Source organism: Hydra vulgaris, chromosome 13, assembly GCF_038396675.1.
Source record: "Hydra vulgaris chromosome 13, alternate assembly HydraT2T_AEP".
Lineage (NCBI taxonomy): Eukaryota > Metazoa > Cnidaria > Hydrozoa > Anthoathecata > Hydridae > Hydra > Hydra vulgaris.
This window is the reverse complement of record NC_088932.1, coordinates 4,098,437-4,122,243: the sequence shown is the minus strand read 5'-3', so window position 1 is coordinate 4,122,243 and position 23,807 is coordinate 4,098,437. Positions and strand designations below refer to the sequence as shown.

The following is a 23,807-nucleotide window of genomic DNA, read 5'->3' as shown; positions in this document are numbered from 1 at the left end:
CTAACCTTAAATTTGCTTAAGAAAAAGAAGTTGATCACTAATTGAACTTTCTTGATATAATGATTTTAACTCTGTAAATATTAAATTTGATATTTCAATGTTTTATAAAAAAACTTACACAGGTTTACTGACTAATTTTACCAGCTTCACTAATAATAATTATAAACTTGGACTCATTAAAACTCTGATTGACAGGGCCTTCAAAATCAACAGCAACTGGGTAAGTTTTCATCTAGATGTTGTAATAATTAAACAAACTCTCCAAAAAAAATTCTTTTCCCTTGAACTTAATTGACAGAACCTTAAAAATTTTTAATTTTTAAGGTTCTGTCAATTAAGTTCATAGTTTTAAAATTTTAAACTATTAACTTTTTTTAGTTAATACTAACCTTCAAAAGACAGCTGTTAAAATTTCTTTATATTCTATTTATTAGTTTGTGAGTTATTTTGCTAATAGTAACTTTACTTTTTTCTATTTTCAGGACAATGGATCAAAAACAGTTTCGTGTTTTAATTTTACACTGCTTCTTGATGGGAAAAAATACCGTTCAAGCGAAGCAATGGCTTGAAAAGTGTTATGGTAACTCCGCTCCATCAAAAACAACAATAAAACGTGATTTGCTGGCTTCAAACGTGGTTGTAGAGACACCGATGATACAGAACACAGTGGGCGTCCAAATGAGGCGGTAACACCAGAAAACATCAAAAAAGTCCACAAAATCGTTTTGAATGATTGAAAAGAGAAGTTGCGTGAGTTAGCTGACATCGTAAATATATCAAAAGAACGTGTTGGCTTTATATTGCATGAGCATTTGACTATGAGAAAGCTCTGTTCAAAGTGAGTGCCGCGTTTGCTCACAATTGACCAAAAACAAGAACATGTTGATGATTCTAAGTAGTGTTTGGCCATGTTCAAACGTAACACACTGGAATTTTTGCGTCGATATGTGACAATGGATGAAACATGGATCCATCACTTCACTCTGGAATCAAAATGATCTTCATCTGAGTGGACAGCAACTGGTGAACCTCGTCCAAAGTTCCCGAAAGCACAACAATTGGCTGGAAAGGTTATGGCTTCGGTATTTTGGGATGTGCGTGGTATAATATTCATCGATTATCTTGAAAAAGGAAATACCATCAACAGTGAATATTATATAGTGTTATTGGAGCTTTTGAAGGCCAAAATTGCAAAAAAACAACCGCATATGGCAAAGAAAAAAATTTTGTTTCATCAAGACAACGCACTGTGTCACAAGTCAATCAAAACAATGGCAAAACTACATGAATTGAACTTTGAATAGCTCCCACATCCACCGTATTCGCCAGATTTGGCTCCCAGCAACTACTGGCTGTTCGCAGACCTGAAAAAAATGCTCGGCGGTAAGAAATTTTGCACGAATGAAGAGGTTATCGCTGAAACTGAGGCCTATTTTGAAGCAAAAGATAAATCGTTCTACAAAAGTGGTATTGAAATGTTAGAGTGGCGCTGGAATGATTGCGTTGCTCTTGATGGAGATTACGTTGATGAATAAAGCTAATTTTGAACAAAAAAGCACCGTGTTTTCTTTGTTAGGCCTGGGACTTTTCAGCCCATGTGTTATATACCTCTTTACCAATTTTTTTTTATCATATGATTTGGAGAACAAATATTCTTTATTTTTAAATTTAATTTTTTGTCAGGTTTTATTGAAGATCTGGTGACCTATTTTGCAGTGTGTTCAATTGATTGGCCATGAATTGAGATGTTTTTTATAACGTTGGGTTATCAATAAACTATATTATTTCTTGTTTTATCAAGTAACAAGTTAGAACTGGTTTCTTGATCTCCCCTTCCCAGTTGATTAAATCTATTAGACTTCTTGCTATGAAGTTAACTCTCAGATGTTGCTATGAAGTTAACTCTCAGTTGGGTCAGAGGTTGGGTCATAAACAGAGGGAAGGGAATTTGTTCAAAATATTAATAAGAATCGTTTCCAGGTGAGACTTCAGAAACACATTGCATTTTTTTCTTGTGTGAATTTAAATAAATTGAAACCATAATGAGGAGCCTTTCCATTACAAGTAGTTTTTTGTTTTGCCTAATGCGCAAGTAAAAAAAGAGAATAGAACACAGTAAAGTAAGTAGAATAGAACATAGTTTTACTTATATTTTTTTTATTTGCAGAAATTGCATGTTTTAAAATGGTGCACACGTTTTTATATTTGTCTATACATACTATAATGAATATTCACATCATATTAGTTATTCACATTATACAAAAATTCTGCGAGCAATTTTATGCGAAGGACTTGTTTTTTATTCCATGCTTGGAATTATTTTGTTAGCAAGATTTTTATTAAAGTGAGTTGTATAGTTGTAACACTGGTTTACATCTAATCCAGTCTGTTGAAAAAAGGTGCAAGGCTGGTCAACACAAGTTTTCTGTATACTAGCCTTACTTCAGCCTAAAGTCTTAGCTTAAGTGGCTACCTACAAAACAGCAGCCAAATGCAATTAACATCTGTATAAAGCTAGTTTTTTTTGTTGAGATACCATCTCTAGCTTTATTTCAATGAGGAGCCTTAAAGCAGAGTAGTATTGTGTTAGTGGTGTATTGGTAGAGCGCTCGCTTCATAAGTGAGAAGTTCCATGTTGGATCCCCACCATGGTCCTGGAAGTATCGTGCTCAACTTGTTGCTTTGCTCAGCAACTATGTTCTTCAAGGTTTGTGTTTCGGAGGTGAGAGAGGGTTGTAAGAGTCGAGAGAGGGTTGTAACCACAATAAAGTAGCCTCCTCCACTCTTGTGGGCCTCTCAGCCTTAAGAAGTCATTTTAAAAAAGTATTGAGCCAGAGTTTACTTTTCTTTTTTATTTGCCTAATAAATCGAGCTCAAAAAAAGTCCATAAAATAAATTCCAAAATAAGCAAAGTTCGAGTTCGATCCCCACCAGGTCCCTTGTAGTAACATGCTCAATTTGTTTCTCTGTGCAGCAGCCTTGTTTGTTGAGAAAGGGTTGTAACCACAACTAAAAGTAGTCTTTTTGACTGTGACACCCCAGTAGATACTGAAAATGAAGAAGAATATTGTTTTTTAGAGACAACTTTAATACCGCAGTTAAATAGAAATGAATCAATAATTTTAAAAACTTCCCAGATATACAATAAAAAGAATGTTTATGGATACGTGCAGCATGCAGATTTTATCCAAAGCTTTTAGTATCCTCCATTTGATACATAATTTTAGCCTCCATTTGATACATAATGGAACCTTTCTGTCACAACAGTTTGATTGAAAGCATTATTAATCATCAGAGAGTAAGTTTTTAGACTCAAGTTGAGACATTAAAAGTTTGTTCATAAAAAAGATTCAAAGACCTTGCAATCAATATAGAGAAGATTAATTGGCTGATAGCTGGAAGGGTCAGTGTGTTCTTGAATGTTCTAAGAGATTAGAACCATAGATGCTAATTTCCAGCTGGCTGGAAAACAAGGTTCAATAAGCACTTGTTTAATTAGTTTAAAGAGTTATTCTGGAGAACACTTTGATAGGCTATGGATGGAATATGCCAACCACAAGCTGTAGCTGAGCTTAAGAGAGCAATAATTTTAGCAATGGAGTTGATGATGATACTGTTAAAAATTTTCCAAAATTCTCAATGGAGTCGATAATAACTTGGATGTCTAACAATGGATTTGCCTGTGTCTCGGGAACGAAAGGAGGGTGGCCATAAGATTCAAAAGATGAATTAGAGGAAACATTCCTTTGCAAATAGCTCTGCCTTATTCTTGGGAGAAGTAATAAGATTAGGCTTATGAATTAAAGATGGAGTATGAGATTTTTCTAAGTTGATGACACTGTTAAAGATTTTCCAATATTCTCTAGAACCTAATTTTTGAAATAAATTATGAGATTTAGTAATCTGGAAGTTATGGAGTTTAGTGTCAAACAGATAAAATTACCGTTTGTAATTGAAATCATTTCTTTATTTGTTTATTTTTAATTGAAACCATAAATGGTGTATATGCAATCATAAATGGTGTGTATACAAAAATGAACTATTTATGCCTATTTGATGTTTGTTAAGAAAATCAGTCCAAAATGTTCTAAAGTGTTATTGGAATACAACACAAATGTAGTAATAATCAATGAATGTTTAAATTCAAGTATGGTTTTAACTGTCATAAAATTTATGATTTGATGACATAATCATTCCTGAATCTGTTGCGAATGATGTCTCTATAAATTTTTACAATATCTGAATAAATCCTAATGATGTTATGATGTCAAAATAAATAAAGTATTCAATAAATTTTATTCCTGGATAGAATCAAAAAACCAAAAGTAAATGTTAAAATTGTTTTTTAAAATACTTAGTTATTATCATCATTTTTATTGAAACATAAAGCTCACATATAAAAGGTATTTTTTATATATCAAATAAGGTTTCTACTAGTTTAGGAACACTTGTTACTGTTTTTCACAGTTTTTATATTAAGTTTACCCAAAGGAATTATCGAAAAACACCATCAGAGAAAATCTTTTCTAGAAATTTAAATAAAAGCAGCATCTCTGCAAAGATTTAAAATATCATTCTCTAAAATCTCTCTGTACAAAAGTTTGCATTAAAAACTGTTTTTTGATAAAAAAAGAAGAATAATTAGATTAACGAAGAGAATTATAGAAAAGAAAATCAATAAAGTTTTCTAGGACACATTTGGGCCGGTTTAAAAACAAGAAATAAAATGTATTGGGTCAAAATTCATATCAAAAAAATCAACATTTTGTGTTCTTATTGGTTGACAGCAACCAAGATAGGTAGTAGTATTTAAATGTATTTAGCCATGTATTTAGCCATGTTGGATTTAACAAGTGCCAGCATGATATATAGAGTAATTTTAGCAATTGGAACATGCAAAAACCTTTAGCCCTCAATTTTCTCACTATTGCAGGAAACATGCACCCAATGCTTGATACCTTCCAAGCAACTGTAAAGTTATTGATATGCATTTTTTTGGAAAAAGTGGTCATACATTATGTCTATGGATTCATTTTGCTGTAGATTTTAATTTGGGATGCAAAAAAATAAAATATTTTATGATTTTGAAAATTTTAAAGATGCAGTGAAGTCAACTTTAAAAATATAATTGTTAAAGTCAGACGCAGTTAACAATTGCCAAAGGTGAGTATTTTTAATGAAACACAATTTTAGTATTTACTCAACTAAGAGTCCCAAGGCAGGAGTATTTAATATTAGAGATAACTTCCACCAAAGCAGCAGGACATAGGCCAGGTTGTACTGGATTACATGCTACAGGAGCAGGGTTATAATGATCTGACAGCTGTTTGTTGCAGGTTATAATGGACTATATGTTATAGCCAGTGGGGTGCTGGCTTCATGAAGTTCCTGCAGCAATTTACTAAAAAGGCCTATATATGAAGGGTTTGTGTATAGATAAATATATATACACACATATATACATATATATATATACATACATACATATATATATATATATATATATATATATATATATATATATATGTATATATATATATATATATATATATATATATATATATATATACATATGTATATATGTGTGTATATATATGTATATATATGTGTATATTTTTGTATATATATGTGTATATATGTGTGTGTATATATATATATATATATATATATATATATATATATATATATATATATATATATATATATATATATATATATATATATATATATATATATATATACAGTGGTGGCCAAAAGTATGGTAACTTTTTTTAAATTACATTTTTTTTATTTGTATTAATTAAAACCAAAATTATTTAACCCGAGTGTACTTGCAATAGTCTACTTTATATATACTACAAGTTTGAACTTGTCTTTTCTAAGACATTACATACTAATATTTCTTAATTTCGATTGGACAAAAGTATGGAAACTTGTTCAAACTTGTCACTAAACATAAACAAATCTTATCATTTAGAATTAAAACGTGTTAGAATTGACATCTTTTTTAGTTCATCATAGTTTACTTTTATATTAATCAGTATTGCACCGCGAAAATATTATTCTAGTGATATTAAAAATAAAATAGTTAAGTGTTTTAAAAACGGTAATAAACCAATTGATATTTCTCGAAATTTTCAAGTTCCAAAAGGGACAGTTTCAAAAATTATTAAAAAATTCAAAGAAAGGGGAACTGTGGAAGTGAAAATGAAACCTGGAAGACCAAGAAAAAAACAACAAGAAGATTGGATAAAGTTATAAAAAATACTTTACAAAAGATCCTAGAAAGTCATCAAAGAATATAAAAGAAGAAATCTTGGAACAGCATGGAGTTTTATTATCTGACAGGACAGTTCGTAGAAGGTTAAATGATGCGGGCTTATTTGGAAGAGTGGCTGTCAAAAAACCGTTAATTTCTAAGAAAAATAAGATGGGTAGATTATTGTTTGCAAGGGAACATTTAAAATAGTCAGAAGAAAAATGGGCAAATGTGTTGTGGAGTGATGAAAGTAAATTTCAGTTGTTTGGAAGTGATGGAAGAAAATATGCGAGGCGCCCCAAAGGTAAAAGATTTGATCCCAAATACCAAATACCTACAGTCAAGCATGGAGGTGGCAGTGTTATGGTGTGGGGATGTTTTTCTTCATCTGACACTGGTCCATTAGTGAAAATTTATGGTATTATGGACCGATTTAAGTATAAAGACATTAAATAATATAATGTTACCATATGCTTCAGAAAAAATGGCTCCGGGGTCGTTATTCCAACAAGATAAGGACCCGAAGCACTCGCCAAAATTAATTAAAAAGTGGTTAAATACTCACAGGGTACCTTGTATGGAATGGCCATCTCAAAGTCCCGACTTAAACCCTATAGAACATCTTTGGGATGTGTTAGACCGCTGAATTCGGAAGCATAATATTTCAAACCACGATAAATTTTTTGAAATTTTACAAGCAGAATGGAAAAAAATACCTACTGACACTTGTCCCAACCTGGTGAAATCTATGCCACAAAGATGTTCCATGGTAATAGACTCAAAAGGATATGCAACTAGATATTAAATTTTTCTGTGTTTTTTTATGTTATTTTTAACATTTTTTGGTCCTGGTCATAAGTTTCCATACTTAAAAAAATTTAACTTTTTTTTGTATATGTTAATAAAAAAAAAATGTTTTTTTTATTAAAAAGTTGTATTACAACTTCAATAAACATATGCATAATATGTGGTAAGTGTTGCATTTTTTATAAATAAATAAAAAGCATTTTTGAAAAGTTTCCATACTTTTGGCCACCACTGTATATATATATATATATATATATATATATATATATATATATATATATATATATATATATATATATATATATATATATATATATATATATATATATATATATATATATATATATATATATATATATATATATATATATATATATATATATCTATGTATGTATGTATGTATGTATGTATGTATGTATGTATGTATGTATGTATATATATGTATGTATGTATGTATGTATGTGTATATATATGTATTAGATGTCCCATAATAATCAAGATAAAAAAATTTTATTAAAGTTTTGATGTCCTTCCTAAAAGCTATTAATACCTGAAAATTATAAGGTCATTTAAAATATATTTAAGGGTTCCTTGAGGGTTATGAAGATGTCTAAAATTAGCATAAATTGCAATTAACATCTCATAATTTGGATGATTGTCATAGACTAGTGTTTGGTCTTATAATAATTTGTTTGTCAATATTAGAAAGCACTGTCTTGATAGAATCTAGATTCTAGAAATCACTTTTTGCACACTGTATTATAATGTTGGTAGATAAGTTTTCATGAACAAATGTAAAAAATCAAACATAATAAACATTTAAAATGTTTGAAAACATTTGAAATGTTTGAATCAACTTCTAACTATTACAATGTAATTATCCATCTACAAAATTTTACATTTAGTGACACTGGTAGTGTACAGTTTAAATGCTCTTCATATTTTACACAAACTTTGACTTTTAGCATTTTATTTTATATGTTAAGAAGGTTGTCATGATTGCACTTTAAAAAGTTATGTCTGAGCTTCTCAACCTACAAGAAGATAATTTTGTTGTTGTTAGTCCTCAGGTATTGTAGCATCATTAACACAAGTCAGGTTTTTAACTAACTCTAATGCAATCTGATTGGCTTTAAGTTTATCCTTCAACTAGAATAACAAGAAAACTATCATCAATAGCAGTAGAAACTTCTAGAAGTTGATAATTCTGCAGTTGTACAAGGAAGAGATTTGACCAAATGCAATCCAAAGTTGTGCTTTCTCTTCACAAGATAATTGTTGGAGAGTGATACTGTCTCTTGACTCAAATACCAAGAATGCCTTGCCATCATCTTCAGACCTTTGGTACTCCAAATCAAGATCATCAGATTTTTTGTATGAGTTGTCATTAAATCTACAAATATTTAACATATAGCCAAGACTAAAGATTTTGACTACAAATTCTTTTATTTCCTTTTATTTATTTTATTTATTCTTTGCGATTCACAAGCTCTTAGCTTTATTACAGTTTTGTTACCGTCAAAGAGTAATTCCATTTTCATTGTGTAGATTATTTTTGTCAATCCAAAATCTCATTTCTAGTGGATAGACTGAGATACTTTGAATGCATCAGACATCATCTCAGCTATATGACAGCCACAAACTATAACAAGTTGCGATCAATGGCACACTTTAAAAGCGGACAGGTTCCATTAAGTTGGATGTTAAAGTGTTGAAGCACATTCTAATGACTAGTGAATCGCACTGCCATGACAAAAAAAAAAGTGCCATGTTGTCTCAATGTACAACTAATTTGCTGTTTCATCCTTCACCTTTTGGGCAGTTTCTCAACAAAATAGTTGTTGTTGACAGCGAGTGGTGCTTTTTGAAAGTATTGCCAACATCGTTGAACAGTCTACTGTCTGACATTTTTAGACAGTCTTCTTCAATTTTTATTGGTTAGTTAGAATTATCATAGTTAATATCAAACAGATTATCTAGTTTTTTTTTCAATATTCTGTCTGGTTTTGCTGATCCTTGGCATTAATTCAATGCTTTATTAACCCAACATGCTGGTTATCTTAAATTTTTCTGCTTCTGGTGGTAGTATACAAAGTTCCTTATGCCACAACTGGAAACAAGACGCACTTTTTTGACGGTGTCACAAAGAAGTCCAACAAACTAAATGATGTTACTACTATGAGTTGAAGTGGATTTTACCAGTACTCTGAAAATAAAAATACCAACCAATATTCTAGTTATAGTATTATTAATGATAATTTTTCACCTTCCTAATAGGGCAGGATTGAAAAATCGTGTTTTTTAAAAGGAATGGCCTTTGTAAACTAAATTGGAAATAAAAAAAAAATAAAAGCGTTAAGAAGGGGGCAAAAATACCAAACAAACTACCTATAAATATCTATTTAATTTTGAGAAAAGACATAAAAAGTAAAATTTTAAATTTTTAGTTTTAGGCGTTAAAAACTAGTGTCACGGAAGGATTGATAGATTTCTTCCGAGACACAGAAGGAACGATAGATTCCTTCCGTGACATAAGTTTTAATGGCTATAACGAAAAAGTTATTCCACATGCAATATCTTTACCTGAAACTGAATAGGTCTTTATAGGTTGCATGTTAGGTATTACTGCCCCCTTCTATACATTTTTTCTTTTTGAATTTCCAATTTAGTTTATAAAGGTCATTCCTTTTGAAAAAAAAGACTTTTTAATCCTGCCCAATTAACCAAAGCCAGATTAAGACGAAGTAATGGTTAAATAGTTAATATCGAAAAAGAAAAAATATAAATTAAAAAATTAATAACTTATTATTAATAACTATCATTTGATATTTAAAACAAATTATACACAGCACTATGCACATGTTTATATAAAACTCTCTCTCTATACATCCAAAAATCTTGATTTTGGTCTTGTTTGTCTATAAAATTAACTTTGCATATACACAAAAAATACATATTTCTAGATTTTTATTAATAAAGAAAGCAAATCATCCTTGTCTCTAATTGTTGCTAGTACATTTTATGACTCATTTTATGACAATTTTCGTCAAATTTGAAAAAGTTTATGACATTAGGGAACCCTTAAATATTTCTTGAATGATCTAAAAATTTGCAGGTATTATTATGGTATTATAAAACTTTCTGGAGATACTGCATCATTATTAAAAAATTTTTTTTTTTTGGAAATGCATACACACACAAGAATATGTGTGGCATACATGTTTACAGCATTATATAGGTTATATCATAAGGCAAATATGAAATATAAAGTTATTAATACAATTATGTATTTTAAGTCAAACCTAATTTTTTTTTAGAATGTGAATACATTTTCAGTTGGCACTATCATTCAAATAAATCATGACTTAGTTTCAGTTTTTGAAAAACAAATAAGTAAAGGACATTTTGGAGCAGTATATGATTGTTGGATTATATGTAACAAATACAGAGGAGGAGCACGAGTGGCAGTTAAAAAAGTATATGACTTTTAATAAGTTTGTTACAGAAATATTGTTTATATAGTAAAAAGATGGTATTGTAAAAGTTAGAATTTATAAATAATAATATAGTAAATATTATATAAATAAGCTGTTACTTTTTTTAATCTTCTACAAATATATTTTATCTTTTAATTTTATGCAGATTAAGGAAGCAGAAAGCATTAAAGCAACAGCTAAATCTATGGCTCTTCTTTCAACAATTGGTGAATCCACAAATATTGTCATACCTTTATTAGTTTTGGAAACAACTAACAACCCGAAGATTTGCTATCAGATAATGATTCTTGCAGGTAAAAAAGTTACTTTAATATTTTTTTAATTAAAGTAATAATATAAATCTTTTAGTGTTTTTTTAGAAATGGATTTAAAATTTGTTGTCAATAATGGACCAATCACTGAAAATCTGATTGCTTATTTGATTAAGGATGTTTTGAATGGAATTTGGTATTTGCATAGAAGAGGTTACGTTCACTGCGATTTAAAATGTAAAATCAAACGTTTTTTATTATCTTTTTATTTATTTTTTTTAATTTTTTTTTTACAATTGTTTAAAAAAAAGTATAAACGAAATCAGATAAAATATTTATTTCTTTAAATTATTAATTTAATACTTATACTTTTTACTTAAACTAATAATTTTATTAGATATTCAATTGATTAAATATCAGAATTTAATATTTATTCTATTAAAAGTATTTCTCTTATTTTTGTCTTGTTTGGATTTAAATATTTACAAACAATTTATATTAAACTTAAGACTGTAATCCTAAAAAGTAATTGTCTTGCAACTGTATTCAAATATTTTTGTAACCATTTTTGCTGTTGAATCAAAAATATTTAGTTTTTAAATAAAAAATAAATATTTTGTAATAATATATTCATACATTTAATATAATGTTGTATGTTGTAATTGATATTTTTTATTATTATTTTTTTTAAATAAATTTAGTCAAAGCTGAGAACTACAAAATTGTAAATAAAAATTATTTGTTAACTTAACATAAGTTTACTATTGTAAAGTTTAAGTTTGCTATTTTTGGTATTACTGTTTATTAAGTTTTACTATTGTTTATTGTTTAACGTTTAATGATCAAGTAAATAATTTAAGTAAATACTTGAAAATTTGTAGCAAAACTATCTAAAAATTTTACTTATCTATTGGTCTAATGAGTTATTTTTTCTGATTTATAAGTAAAATTTTGTTTTGTAAATTTTTTCTTTTACTAGATAACATTATCTAGCATATTTTTATAAAGCAGTAATAAATAAGATTGTTGTTGCTTAAATAAATCAGAATCAGTATTTCAGTGAATTTTTTATTTTCTTACTTTTAAGTGGAAAACATTGTTGTGAAAGACTATAGTGCACTCATTTGTGATATTGATTTTGTTAAAGAAGAAAAAGCTAAATGTGAAGTTGCAACTCCCAATTTTTCTGCACCAGAGGTTTATTTTTATTTGCTAAGTTATTGTAAATTTTGTGTGTGTGTGCAGGGACGAAACCAGACCTGTTTTAGGAACCACTGGAGCGGTATAGGCGCCCAAAAATTATTTGTCTTTGAAATTTTCTTTTGCTTTTTTTTATTAAAAATAGAAAAAAAAAATTTCAGTTTTAAATGCATTAGTACATAAATAATTTTCAGTTTATTTTAGCCATTTCATTTTTTCTTGAGGACAATGAAATGAATTATGTGATGTAACTGTCCTTCGGTTACTAGCTGAATGTTAGTTTTATAAAAATGAATGTTGTTATGAAACTTTAAAACTTATTAAAGTTTTTAAAATTAACTGGATGTTTTGCTTTTATCAATGAAATGCGGTTTTATAATATCTATGTGTATGAAAAAATTTTAAATTTATATTATTTTAGTAAAAAATATATGTTCTTTTGGATGAATTAATTTTTTACTTTCTATTTTATGAGTTATTGCAAAAATAAGAAGAAAAAGTTTTGTGTTGCGCGTGTTATAACGCGTGTTATAAGCTATATCTGTGAAAATAAAAGAAAGTGAGGAAAAATTTTGAAAAGGTTACTTTTTATAATACAGTTAAGTTATCAAAGTATTATAACGAAGTTATTTTTTATTTTTAAAATGAAAATATTGCTAACTTATTTTCTCGATTAAAAATACATTAAGGCGTAGCAAGGAATTGCTCTTATGTTAAAATTTATAAAAACACTATTGTATGTTAATTACCATTGCAGTTTTAATTCAAAAAAGTGTTGCTTCAAGTAAAAAATCGTTAATGCAATTATTTTATGTAATGTAAATATATGATATTAAATATATTTATAATAAAATATCTTTATAATAGAATTAAATCATAAAAGAATATATTTATAATAAAATATATTCATAAGATCAAAAAATTATAATTAGTGTGACTAGTTGGTATTTACTATTACAATTGAAACTTTTTTATAATTTATTGCTAAAATTGATTTTCTCTCAAAGTCAAAGTCAATTCAAAAATATCTTTACAATTAAATTAAACATTTTTTCCTTTATTTTTAAACTCAAAAAAAAAAAAATTTGTTTCACCTGATAATTTTTGTTTTTACATGTTTACCTTTTTATGTACTGGGTATATTATATATATTCATTTTTGACAGCGTAGACCGTATTTGGGCGCTGCCTGAATTATAAATGGTGGACCTTTTTTTGCAAAAAAAATGCCTTTATTTTGCATTATTTCCGATTTTCTGATAGGGGGGGGGGGAGGAGTACTGTTGCCCAAATTTTGTTCCTAGGATAGCCCCTGCCTCATATATTGACACATCAGTTTACTGTAAAAAACTTTAGAAAATAAAAAACATGCTATTATTTCAACTACAAAACCATAGAAATGTTTAAGAGTTTAGTATCAAAAGCATATCAGGTCAGTAATTGGTGGCATATTTGTTGTTCTAAATAACTTCGGTTCATTTATGAGGCATAGAATCAATAAAATTCTCAATTTGAATTTGTTTTATTTTACTTGCACCATCAAGCCTTTGCCACCCCCATGTTTCATGGATCCTATAGTGTACATTTGTCTTAATCGCTTACCAATTGGTCTTATCACATTTTGTTTACTATCTGAACCTCTCAGGACAAACTTTGATTGATCTGAACATAATATTTGTCTCCACTGTGCTAGTACCAATTTCTGTGAACTTTTACGAACTCTAAACATGCCTTTTGGTCACAGCTTTCTATAAAAACAGGTTTTGACATAACACAATAAAGTTGACATCACACAATAAAGTCTAATTGAAGGCCAATTTCTAATACGTATATATGTACATTTTTATGTAAATATAATATGTACATGAATACGTATATATGTACATTTTTATGTAAATATAATATGTACATGTATACGTTATACATGTACATATTATATATGTACATTTTTATCTTTTAGCTTTAGACAAAAGTTTACATCTGCACTTTTTTAATAACTTTTTTAAATTTGATTTTGTTTATAAATTAGATTTCAAATTCAAGACATAAAAGTTAACATTGTAAGTTAAAAATATTGTTGAACTTGGTCTTCTTATTAAATTGGCCTTTTAACCCACCATCTGTTTTTAAAAATATTGCGCCTAGTTGTTTACCCACAGCAGCAAGTAAAGTTGGAAAAACTGTAACTTCAAGCTGTTTTCGAAACATTTTACCAGATGAGTTAAATGATTTTTTAAAAGAGGATGAAATTATATTTGACAATATTCAATCTTTGTTAAGTGATAATAACGATGTTATTGTTTTTCAGCTTAATAAAAAAAGTTTACACATACAATCAAAAATGTACAAACTTGGTGTTCAATTATTTCTTTTATAAATTTTCGATGATTATTCATTTGTAGCTTACCATAATGGCACAACTTGTAATATTTCATCTTTAACTGTAAACAAATTAAAATTAACAAGCAAAGTCAGCTTTATTTGAAGCAATTAGTTTTTAAAAAATAAAGAAAGGTCGCATGAGCACCTTAATACTAGGAGAAAAGTTAGACACCATTTGAGCACCTTAATAGTATGAGTTAATGTAGGTGAAGTTTTATATACTCCACATATTATATGTAGGGCATATGAGTATTTTGCTGTGTGACAAACTTTATATGATTGTTTGTGTATTGACTACAAGTTGCCAACTATACAGACTTAAACATGATTGATTTCAAAAATAAGCTTAATGGAGGACCTAAATTTCATAAATAGTATTTTTATGAATTTAGATCCATTGAAAAGAACTTCTGTATTTCTAATTGATGAGGTTCATGTTAAAGCTTCATCACTTAACCAAAGAGCTTTGTTTGGTCATGCAGTAAACTACCTACAAAAGTTAGCTAAAACAATTTTATCATTTATGATTAAATGTCTTTTTTGGGGGTCTAAAATTTATAAGTAGAGCTCAACCTGTTGCAAATCTTTCCCCTGAATTTCGGTTAGTTCAATGTCAACAAATTGCTGAAACAATAAATAATATTGATAATGGTATGACACTGGCAATATTTACTGATGGTAATCGTGTAAATCTGATTTTTTGAAATATTTAAAACAGTTGATAGTAAACCATGGTTAACAGCATTAGGTATATATTTATTATATGATTATGTACATCTCCTAAAATCTATGGCAATCAATTGGTCGACAGAAAAGACTGGCGAGCATCAATTTTTTACAATGAAGAACTGGCTTTGGCTAGATCCACTTGAAAAAGGATCTGAAGGTACTTACTTTATAAATGCTAAATCTGTTATCGAAAAAATTTATAATCAACATACTAAATTGATATTACAACTTGACATTCCTGTAGATGGTATTGATGGTCATACTTATGACATATGTTGTAGAGATATTTCTTCTGATGAAAAAGAACTGCTGGATAATATACATGATCTTTAAAGCTCAGTTAATAAATATAAATTATTGGCTATAGTTAACATAGCTGGCTATGTACAAAAAAGCAAAATAAAAATTTATGATGACACTACCAATTATTATTATAATATGGAAGTTATCTGAATAACCTAAACAGAGGGAATTCTTTATGATGCTCTTGCCCAATGGTTAACTACTGTCCCTGTATGCAAAACATTTTATATTACTTAGTTTCAGTTCATAGCAGCTAAATATAAATCTAAAGTCACAAAAAAACAATGCAGAATATGTTCTAATATTTTGCTAAAAAACTACGCACTAATTACCACTCTCAGCAGCAGCAAAGAATCTAAAACAAAAATGCTAAAGCTATCATAATTTATGTGAAAATTAGTTTTGTAATTTATTATGCTATTTTCTTGTTATGTTTTTTATTTCCTCTGTAGCCTTAATGTTTCTCAAAATATTTGGATTTATGAATATTTACCCTGTAGAGATATATTGATAAAACTTTTTTTATGTATGAATCGATTTTTGTTGTTTTTTATTGTTGATGATTTTCATTGTTACCTTTTTTTAGTTATGTTTCTGTAAGCAAAAAAAATACAGTTTTCTTTCTAATGTATAGATATATACAATGTTATATATATATTTGAACAACTTATAAAATGTATTCTACAAAATAGAGTGCTCATTGTTCTTTGAAGAACAGAGCAATTATAAATTAGTAGAAAATCACTTAACCTAAATTTTTTTCATTGAACACTGTGTTTCATCAATTAAGACTCAGAAATGAATGATCAAATTAATAAAACTTTAATTTATACCAAAAATTAATTTACAGGAAGTTGCAAATGTCTTTACTACTGTAAATTTTCACACATTTGTGGAATTTGCTGACACTATTATAAAAAGAGTTCTTTAGAAATGATTACTTATGCTTTTTTAAAAAAATATTTTTCAAAAGGGGGATTTAATGTAACTATTATTTGAGCTCATTTATTTTTATAGTTTTTTTGGAGAAACTTATTTTCGTGCCTACATTTAGAAATTAATTCAGATTTTTTGTTTAATAAGCATTCTTGGTTTGCATGAGTAATTATTTTAAATTTTTCTTGTAGGCATAGTATGCATTTTTCGGAAATATTGTTATATGCAGGCGCTGTTTTAAGGATGGACCAATTCAGTATAAAATCATCAATGTTTTTACCTTTTAATTCCCATATATATTTTGACAACATGGTGTCTTTTGAGTACTTTTTATTTTTAAATGATTGCTTGTGATTGGCAAAACGTTTTTTCCATTCACCCTCTGTTATGCCAATATATTGTTAATCAGGTACATTCTTAGAGGTAACAACACATTTATATACCACATTTTTTGATAAACAATTTCCACTCATTTGACAATTGTTTTTTTGTTTACAATTACAATTTTCTGTAGTTTTTTCATTTAGAGTTTCTTTTTTGTTTAACAAAGCATTATTGTGACCTTTTATAATTCTTTCCATATTTTTTGTGCAACTGTAGTATACTTTAATTATATTTCGATTAAAAATTTTATGTATTTTATTAGAGGGTGGGAAATGCTTATTGACGAATTTTAAAAACACTTTACCTATGTTAGTGGAAACATTTTTGCTATATGGGGGGTTAACTTTGTATGTTTTATATATATATATATATATATATATATATATATATATATATATATATATATATATATATATATATATATATATATATATATATATATATATATATATATATATATATGTATATGTATATATATATATGCTTGTTATGGTTCTGCTTGTTATTGATATTTAATATTACATAATATTCTTAATGAAATTTGAAATACAAAAAATTTATTTTTCTTTTAAGAATTTTTTGGTTTTCTTTTCATATTTCTATCTTTATTTGAGATTTTTTATTAGAAAACATAGACTACCTTACACCCTACCTAATATAAAAACATATCAGTTCTTGTAATATTTTTTATAAAATGAACTTTAATTATTAAGATTAATATGAAGTTAACTTATATTATACAGGAGTTATTAATTTTTTGGTATATCCTTGATTAATTTTTCTTTAAAAAAGAAAATTGCTACCCTAAAAACTTTAAATGCACACAACTAAATAAATTTATTAAAAGTAACTAAGTTTATTATAAATAACTAAGCAATTGAGTACAAATACGTTTCAAACAAAAAAATTTAATTTAAACCAAACATGTGTTTAACAAATTTAAAAAAATATCAAATAAAAAAATCAAAACGAGATATAAATAAATTCCATTTATATAGCTAAATATATTGTCTTGACTTATAGTAAATTTTAAAAGTAGTGAGTTCAATAAGTTAAACTACCAATTAATTATTTTTAACAATAGAATGTAGCATTCTTATATTATAATTGAATAATGAATCAATCTAACTATATTAAAGTTTAATTGGTGAAAAAACAATAAAAATTTCAATTAAAAAAGACCAAAACAAACCAAATATACAACACAATACATTATTAAAAAAATTACAAAATTGAAAAATATATAAAAATGAAAAAAAAATCACCAAATAAAAAGCGGCAACAAATAAGTTATAAATATCTTCACTGATAGAAGACATTTACAACCTTTTGGTTGCTGTTTTTTCTTTGGTGCCTCCCAACACCCTGGTATGGATGAGCCCTCCATTTAAAGGGCTCATCCATACCGCTATTCCTACACCACTTATTGAAGGACCTCTCCGAGAGAGGTCCTAGGTGTTGGGAATCTAAAATTACAAAAACTCTCAAATGTTAACGACTCTAATATCACAAAAGAAGGATGTAATAAAAATTATAAATATTTGCAATTTTATTTAATTACAAAATAAAACATAACCTCACCATTTTCACTGGTAACAGAAGACGATGCTAAAAATATTTTAAAAAAAAATAGAGTAAATTATAAAGAGTCAAGCGTGAAAAATTTTATTTTAATAAAAATATGAGTAAAATGCGAACAGTTAAAAAATGTCATATTTATTAAATAGGTCTTTCACCTATTGCACATATTTCTCCATACAAAATATATAAAATATAAAACACAGCCCTACCAGTTATGCTTCTACCAGACGCTAAAGACAATAAAATATACCTCAAAATAATCAATAAAATAGTATTTGCATATAAATAAATATATAATTGTAATTTTTTTTTTACCTATTCCCTTAATTTCCTCCATAAAGTTGCCTAAATTAAGAAAAAGATAACTGAAGCTTAAACTAACTAAAAATAAACTAAAAATAACTATAAACTAAACCAAAACTATTAATTAAAATAAACTTTAAATCTTAATATCTGTAACTCAGAAGACAAAGTTCGGTTGTCCAGTTTTTGTGAAAATGAGTTATGTATGAGACCTTTTTAGTTTTTTCAGTATCTATTTTCAGTATCTATAAAGACTGTTGTCCTACAACAATGTGAAACAAAGTTAGGTCAATATAAAAGGTCTGCTGTCCCCACAATGTTCAAAGTAATGTCTGTTTTCCAGAAACAACTCTTTTTATTTAAATTTTTATAAATTAAATTTTCTTTTTTCAAAATTATATTTCATGTACCTCAAGACAAATTAAATAAAACACAAAAAAAAAATTACGTAAATTTAACCATGAAGAATAAACCAATAAAGGCTAATTATTTTTTTGATTTCCTCTCTCCTGAACAATTTCTTAAATGTGACAACCGACCTTTGACTTCTGAGGTACAGATATAAACGCTTCATTTATTTAACATACTAATCATATAATTTATACTTAGTTTTTATTCTAACTCTCCTAGAAGAAAAAATTAAGTAAAGTTAAAGTATTTGAAGTTTTAAAATTCCAGTTACAGTGCAAATAAACAAATTCCTATTAACAAATATCTAATATCAAAAACACTGACTTATTTCACTCTTCAATTCTGTGTCTAAGCAATAAAAGCACTTAAATGTATAGGCGTTAAAATATCCACTTAATTTTTTTTAAATAAATTCACTTAACTAATGTAACTACCTTCATTAGCTCTCTCTTATTCAACTAAAGAAAATTAATCTTAATTAAACTTACTTGATATAAAATGATAAAAATCTGTTTCACTAAGAATTTTAAATTTCTTCTCTTTGTTAATTACAATATAATTTTAAGTAGGACCTAAGTTCTTGGGCTTATTGTATAAGATTATAAAAACCTACTATTTTACTTTAAAGTCAACAACAACATTTTAAAAAACATTTTAGTTACTTTGTAAAAAATAAAAATCCTTTTAAACTTACTACCTCCCTCTTCATTGTTATCAACTAAACAGAAAAACAAACAAACAATTGATAGTAAATTTTCATTTTGGTCGTAGGTTATTAAGTAGATAATATAGATCTTTGATTTATTTAATCTGCTCTAACAGTTTACAACCTTATCAATAAACTATAATTATTTTATACTATATTATAAAGAATAAAAATAAATATGCTTAAAATCAAATTAAAATAAAAAGTAATAGACATGAATAAGCCAATGTGACAGGAAACTAATGATGTTTCAGAAAAAAAGATAAATTAGAATCTGATGGAGCCAACTAAATTCGAGGAACAAAAACCTGTTTACCACCAGAAACACCTGTCAAAACCTCTGCTTAATATAATTATTTTGAAGAGCACAAACTTTCATTTGAGTACCATTGCATAATCCAGCTTTGAGATCTAAATTTCTAAATAGCATAATTACACAACCAATTTTCAATTTTAAACAATGAGGTGGCATACCTGAAGGAGTTAAGCTGTTCAAAAACTTAACAGGAAAGTTATTTCTTTCATTTAGTTCATCAGTATCAATTTGAACAGCACTTAAATAAATTTTGACCTCACCCGGCAGACATTCAAACACTTCTTCATTGATTAATAATGAATCAACATTAGTTGGTGTTAAAATCGCGCATTTAGAATAATCATTTTGTTCAGCATCTCCAAAAATCTTTTCAACAATCAATTCATTTTCTCGAATAATGCACTGATTCAGTATTTCAATACATCTTGTAAAAAAATCCTCCTCTTTGACAGGTATTGTTCCATTCCCAAGTTTTAGTAGCCATTGGGAAAATTATTTTCAGTTAATACAAACTTCTGCACCCAATGCCACTGTAAAGAATATTTTATACATGATTCTACTATTTCAGCTGGTTGTCCTCTTTTCACAACAGGCAGAATTTGCCTAAAGTCACCACCAAAAAGAATGACTTTTCCTCCGAACGGAAAGTTGTTGTTGCAAATATCTTTTAACAACCTATCAATTGCATTTAAGACATGTTTAGGTATCATGGATGTTTCATCAAACAAAAACAAAGTAACTTGTCTCAAAAAATGCCTGTGTATAGTTAGAAGTTACATTACATGTGCTATTATCCAATATTGGAACAGGAAGTTTGAAAAAGCCATGCAATGTAGATCCATTTGTAAGAAGAGTTGCTGCTATGCCAGTCCATGCAGCTGTAGCAGATTTAAAGCCCCTACTTATGGTTTCAGCAATCAAATAATTTATACATAAAAGTTTTTCCACTACCAGCTGGTCCATCCATTAAAAACAATCTAGAATGTTGATTTTGTACACTTGGTTGCTCATTTAGTGCAGCAAGGATAGCATGACATACATTTAATTGATTGACATTAAGCAACAGTCTTGTTCGATTAGCTTTGTCAATAGATTGTTGAACATTTTCATCAAAATTTTCTAGATTTAAACCTTTAAACTCATCAAGAACAGGCAGGTTCTAATCAGCTAGCATTTTACCACTTTGATTAATGATCTTTTTAATTTGACAAAGAGTAGCTTGTTCAGCTATTAGAAGTGGGACTGAGCGGTGAATAAAATCTTCCATCATAAAAGCTTTGTAATTATCCCAGAGATAAAAAGGATTGTCAGGTTCACAAAAGGTCAAAATTATTGAAAACAACTGTCTAATTTGCTTTGACATATGCGTTAAAACCCGCCTCAGAAAGAGTATTTTGCCATTTAGTGTCGTCTTGCAACAAACCTTTTAAAACACATGCTTCACGAAATGTTTCAAGAACAATACCATTAACAGTACACACATCTTCCCAAGATGATGCTCCTTTTGCCTGCAAAAGTAACAGTCTTCGAATAAATAGTTCTCCAGTTGGATTAACTTTATACATTCTTACTATCACCTTATTACCACCCTTTTGTCTAACCTTCCATTTACAATGTTTATCATCAAATATAAAGTGATAAGGAATGTCTACATATGAATAGCAATGTGCTCTTTCATTTTCATCATGATTAATTTGTTCATTTATTAAAATATTGGCACAGTTGTGACCCTTGTATATGTATTTGTACAAATATTTAACAGCCTTAACAAACATGCAAGCTTCAACATTAATGTGAGCTTGATATTTCTTTAATTACCATGGATTGTAAGGTACCACCCAGCGTTTATCTAAGTTTTCTTTTAAAGCTTCATGACTATCTACATAAGTTGATGGCAAAACTATAACACACCCTGGTCTAACATTATGATCATTTCCAAGGTTGTTTACATGTTTGTGTAAGGCATCATACTGCTCGCTTCTGAGTTTATTTTAGTTATTTCTGATGAAAGTACGGCGCTGACCTTCAATTTTAACATATGCATCAACAGCATATTGCCAAAATAGTTTTTTTCTCATAAAAGAGTGAAGAAAAAATTGTCTGAATATAATTTTAATACTGAGATAATGTAACATGGTTTTTAACCAATGTAGCACGTTCAGGGTTGTTAACCAATTGGTTATGCCAACCAGCATCACCCCTAGGAAAAAATAGATGATAAACCATAGGATCTAAGTTGGCAGGCATACTTGATATAGTTTTAAGAGGATGACCTTTTGGGTAAATAACAATTTCCCTGGAAGCAGGCGGTGCACCATCTTCACCAACAAATACAACTGCAACTTCATTATGTGAAGGGAGATAATAGTGTTGTCTATCTTGCCCTTAAAGTAAAGACATTTTCACAACTGACACTGAGTGACCTTCTATAGCTGCTCAACGAATTTCTTCAACTTCCACTTCAGCCATGTTTTTAAATTGCAAAGGGGTTCTATTTACTAATAATAGTTTGCAATCGAAACATTAAATCATTTAAGCAAAGATTATTACCACGTTGTTGCATTCTAAAATTTACTGCTGCAAGTGGATCATAGATGTATATTTGACAATATATTGGCGGAACATCTTGATTTTGCCAAAGATTACTTATAAGATGAAAAACTATGAACCAAGGGCCGACATGTTTTAGAATATGTATTCTAAAACATGTTAGCCCATGGTTCATAAGTTGAACTACATTAGCTTTAAATGAAGCAAAAGACAGTTTTATCAGAATGTTGCCAACAGCTGCACAATTTTTTTTTTCTTTACATTATTATTTTTAATAACTTGATTAATTTTTATTTTAATCTGTATTTATATAATCTTATGTAGTTTTTTATTACCTACTTAATAAATAAATAAAAAAACAATAAAAAAATAAAAAAGTTATTTAATATTTATTGATTAGTTACCATTAGTTATCATTTGACCCGGTTTTACTCTATTTATTATTATTAGCTCAATTATTTTTACTATTATTAGTACTAACAATAATAATTATTATTATTATTATCATTATTAATATTATTATTAATATTACTCTTACCATAATAATTTTTATAAACTTTTCCTTAATACATATAATATACATAGAAAGACAGGCATTATAATTTCGAATTTATTTTATAAAATTTAGATTCGCATTTCCATCTGCATAATTTCCTTTAAATAAATCTTGTAATTCTTGCGACAAAACTACCTTTCCATTATGGCAATATAAAAAATGTGTTTCATCAGGAAATTTCTTAGCACCACAATGCTGACAAATATAATTCATTTCTCCTAAATAATTATAATCTGGAATAGTATTACTTCTTGCTATACAATGCATTCTTTCGTATCTAGCAGCATATCTAGTTTTTAATTGACTATAAATTTCATCTTGCCTAAGCCTATCTCTTTCATTTCTGCATCGATTATTTTCAATTTGCCTAACCACGCTCTCCTCATTTGGGTGCAAATTATTTGCTGCTTGCCGAGGAGCATATCTAGCATTTTGTTGATTATTAATTTCATCTCGCCTAAGCCTATCTCTTACATTTCTGCTACGATTAACTTGCCTTTTAACATTTCCATTTTCTAAACTAATATCTGCTTCTAGCCTAATATCATCCATTTAAACTTCACTTTTAATTGAAAGTAGTAACAAAAAATCTTAAAAGAATCTTGAAGATTGTGATCTTTTCTATATAATTTTTTTT

At 27.9% G+C, this 23,807-nt stretch overlaps 1 protein-coding gene across 1 annotated transcript in view; it reads left to right on the top strand.

The window, feature by feature from the left end:
* LOC136089216 (probable serine/threonine-protein kinase gdt4) overlaps positions 1 to 23,807 on the top strand; it is a 69,194-nt gene that overhangs the window by 34,754 nt on the left and 10,633 nt on the right. The window contains exons 7-10 of the mRNA XM_065814968.1: positions 10,384 to 10,542; positions 10,709 to 10,856; positions 10,923 to 11,051; positions 11,902 to 12,011. Coding sequence (XP_065671040.1) covers positions 10,384 to 10,542; positions 10,709 to 10,856; positions 10,923 to 11,051; positions 11,902 to 12,011 — 546 coding nt within the window. The remainder of the gene's footprint in view (positions 1 to 10,383; positions 10,543 to 10,708; positions 10,857 to 10,922; positions 11,052 to 11,901; positions 12,012 to 23,807) is intronic.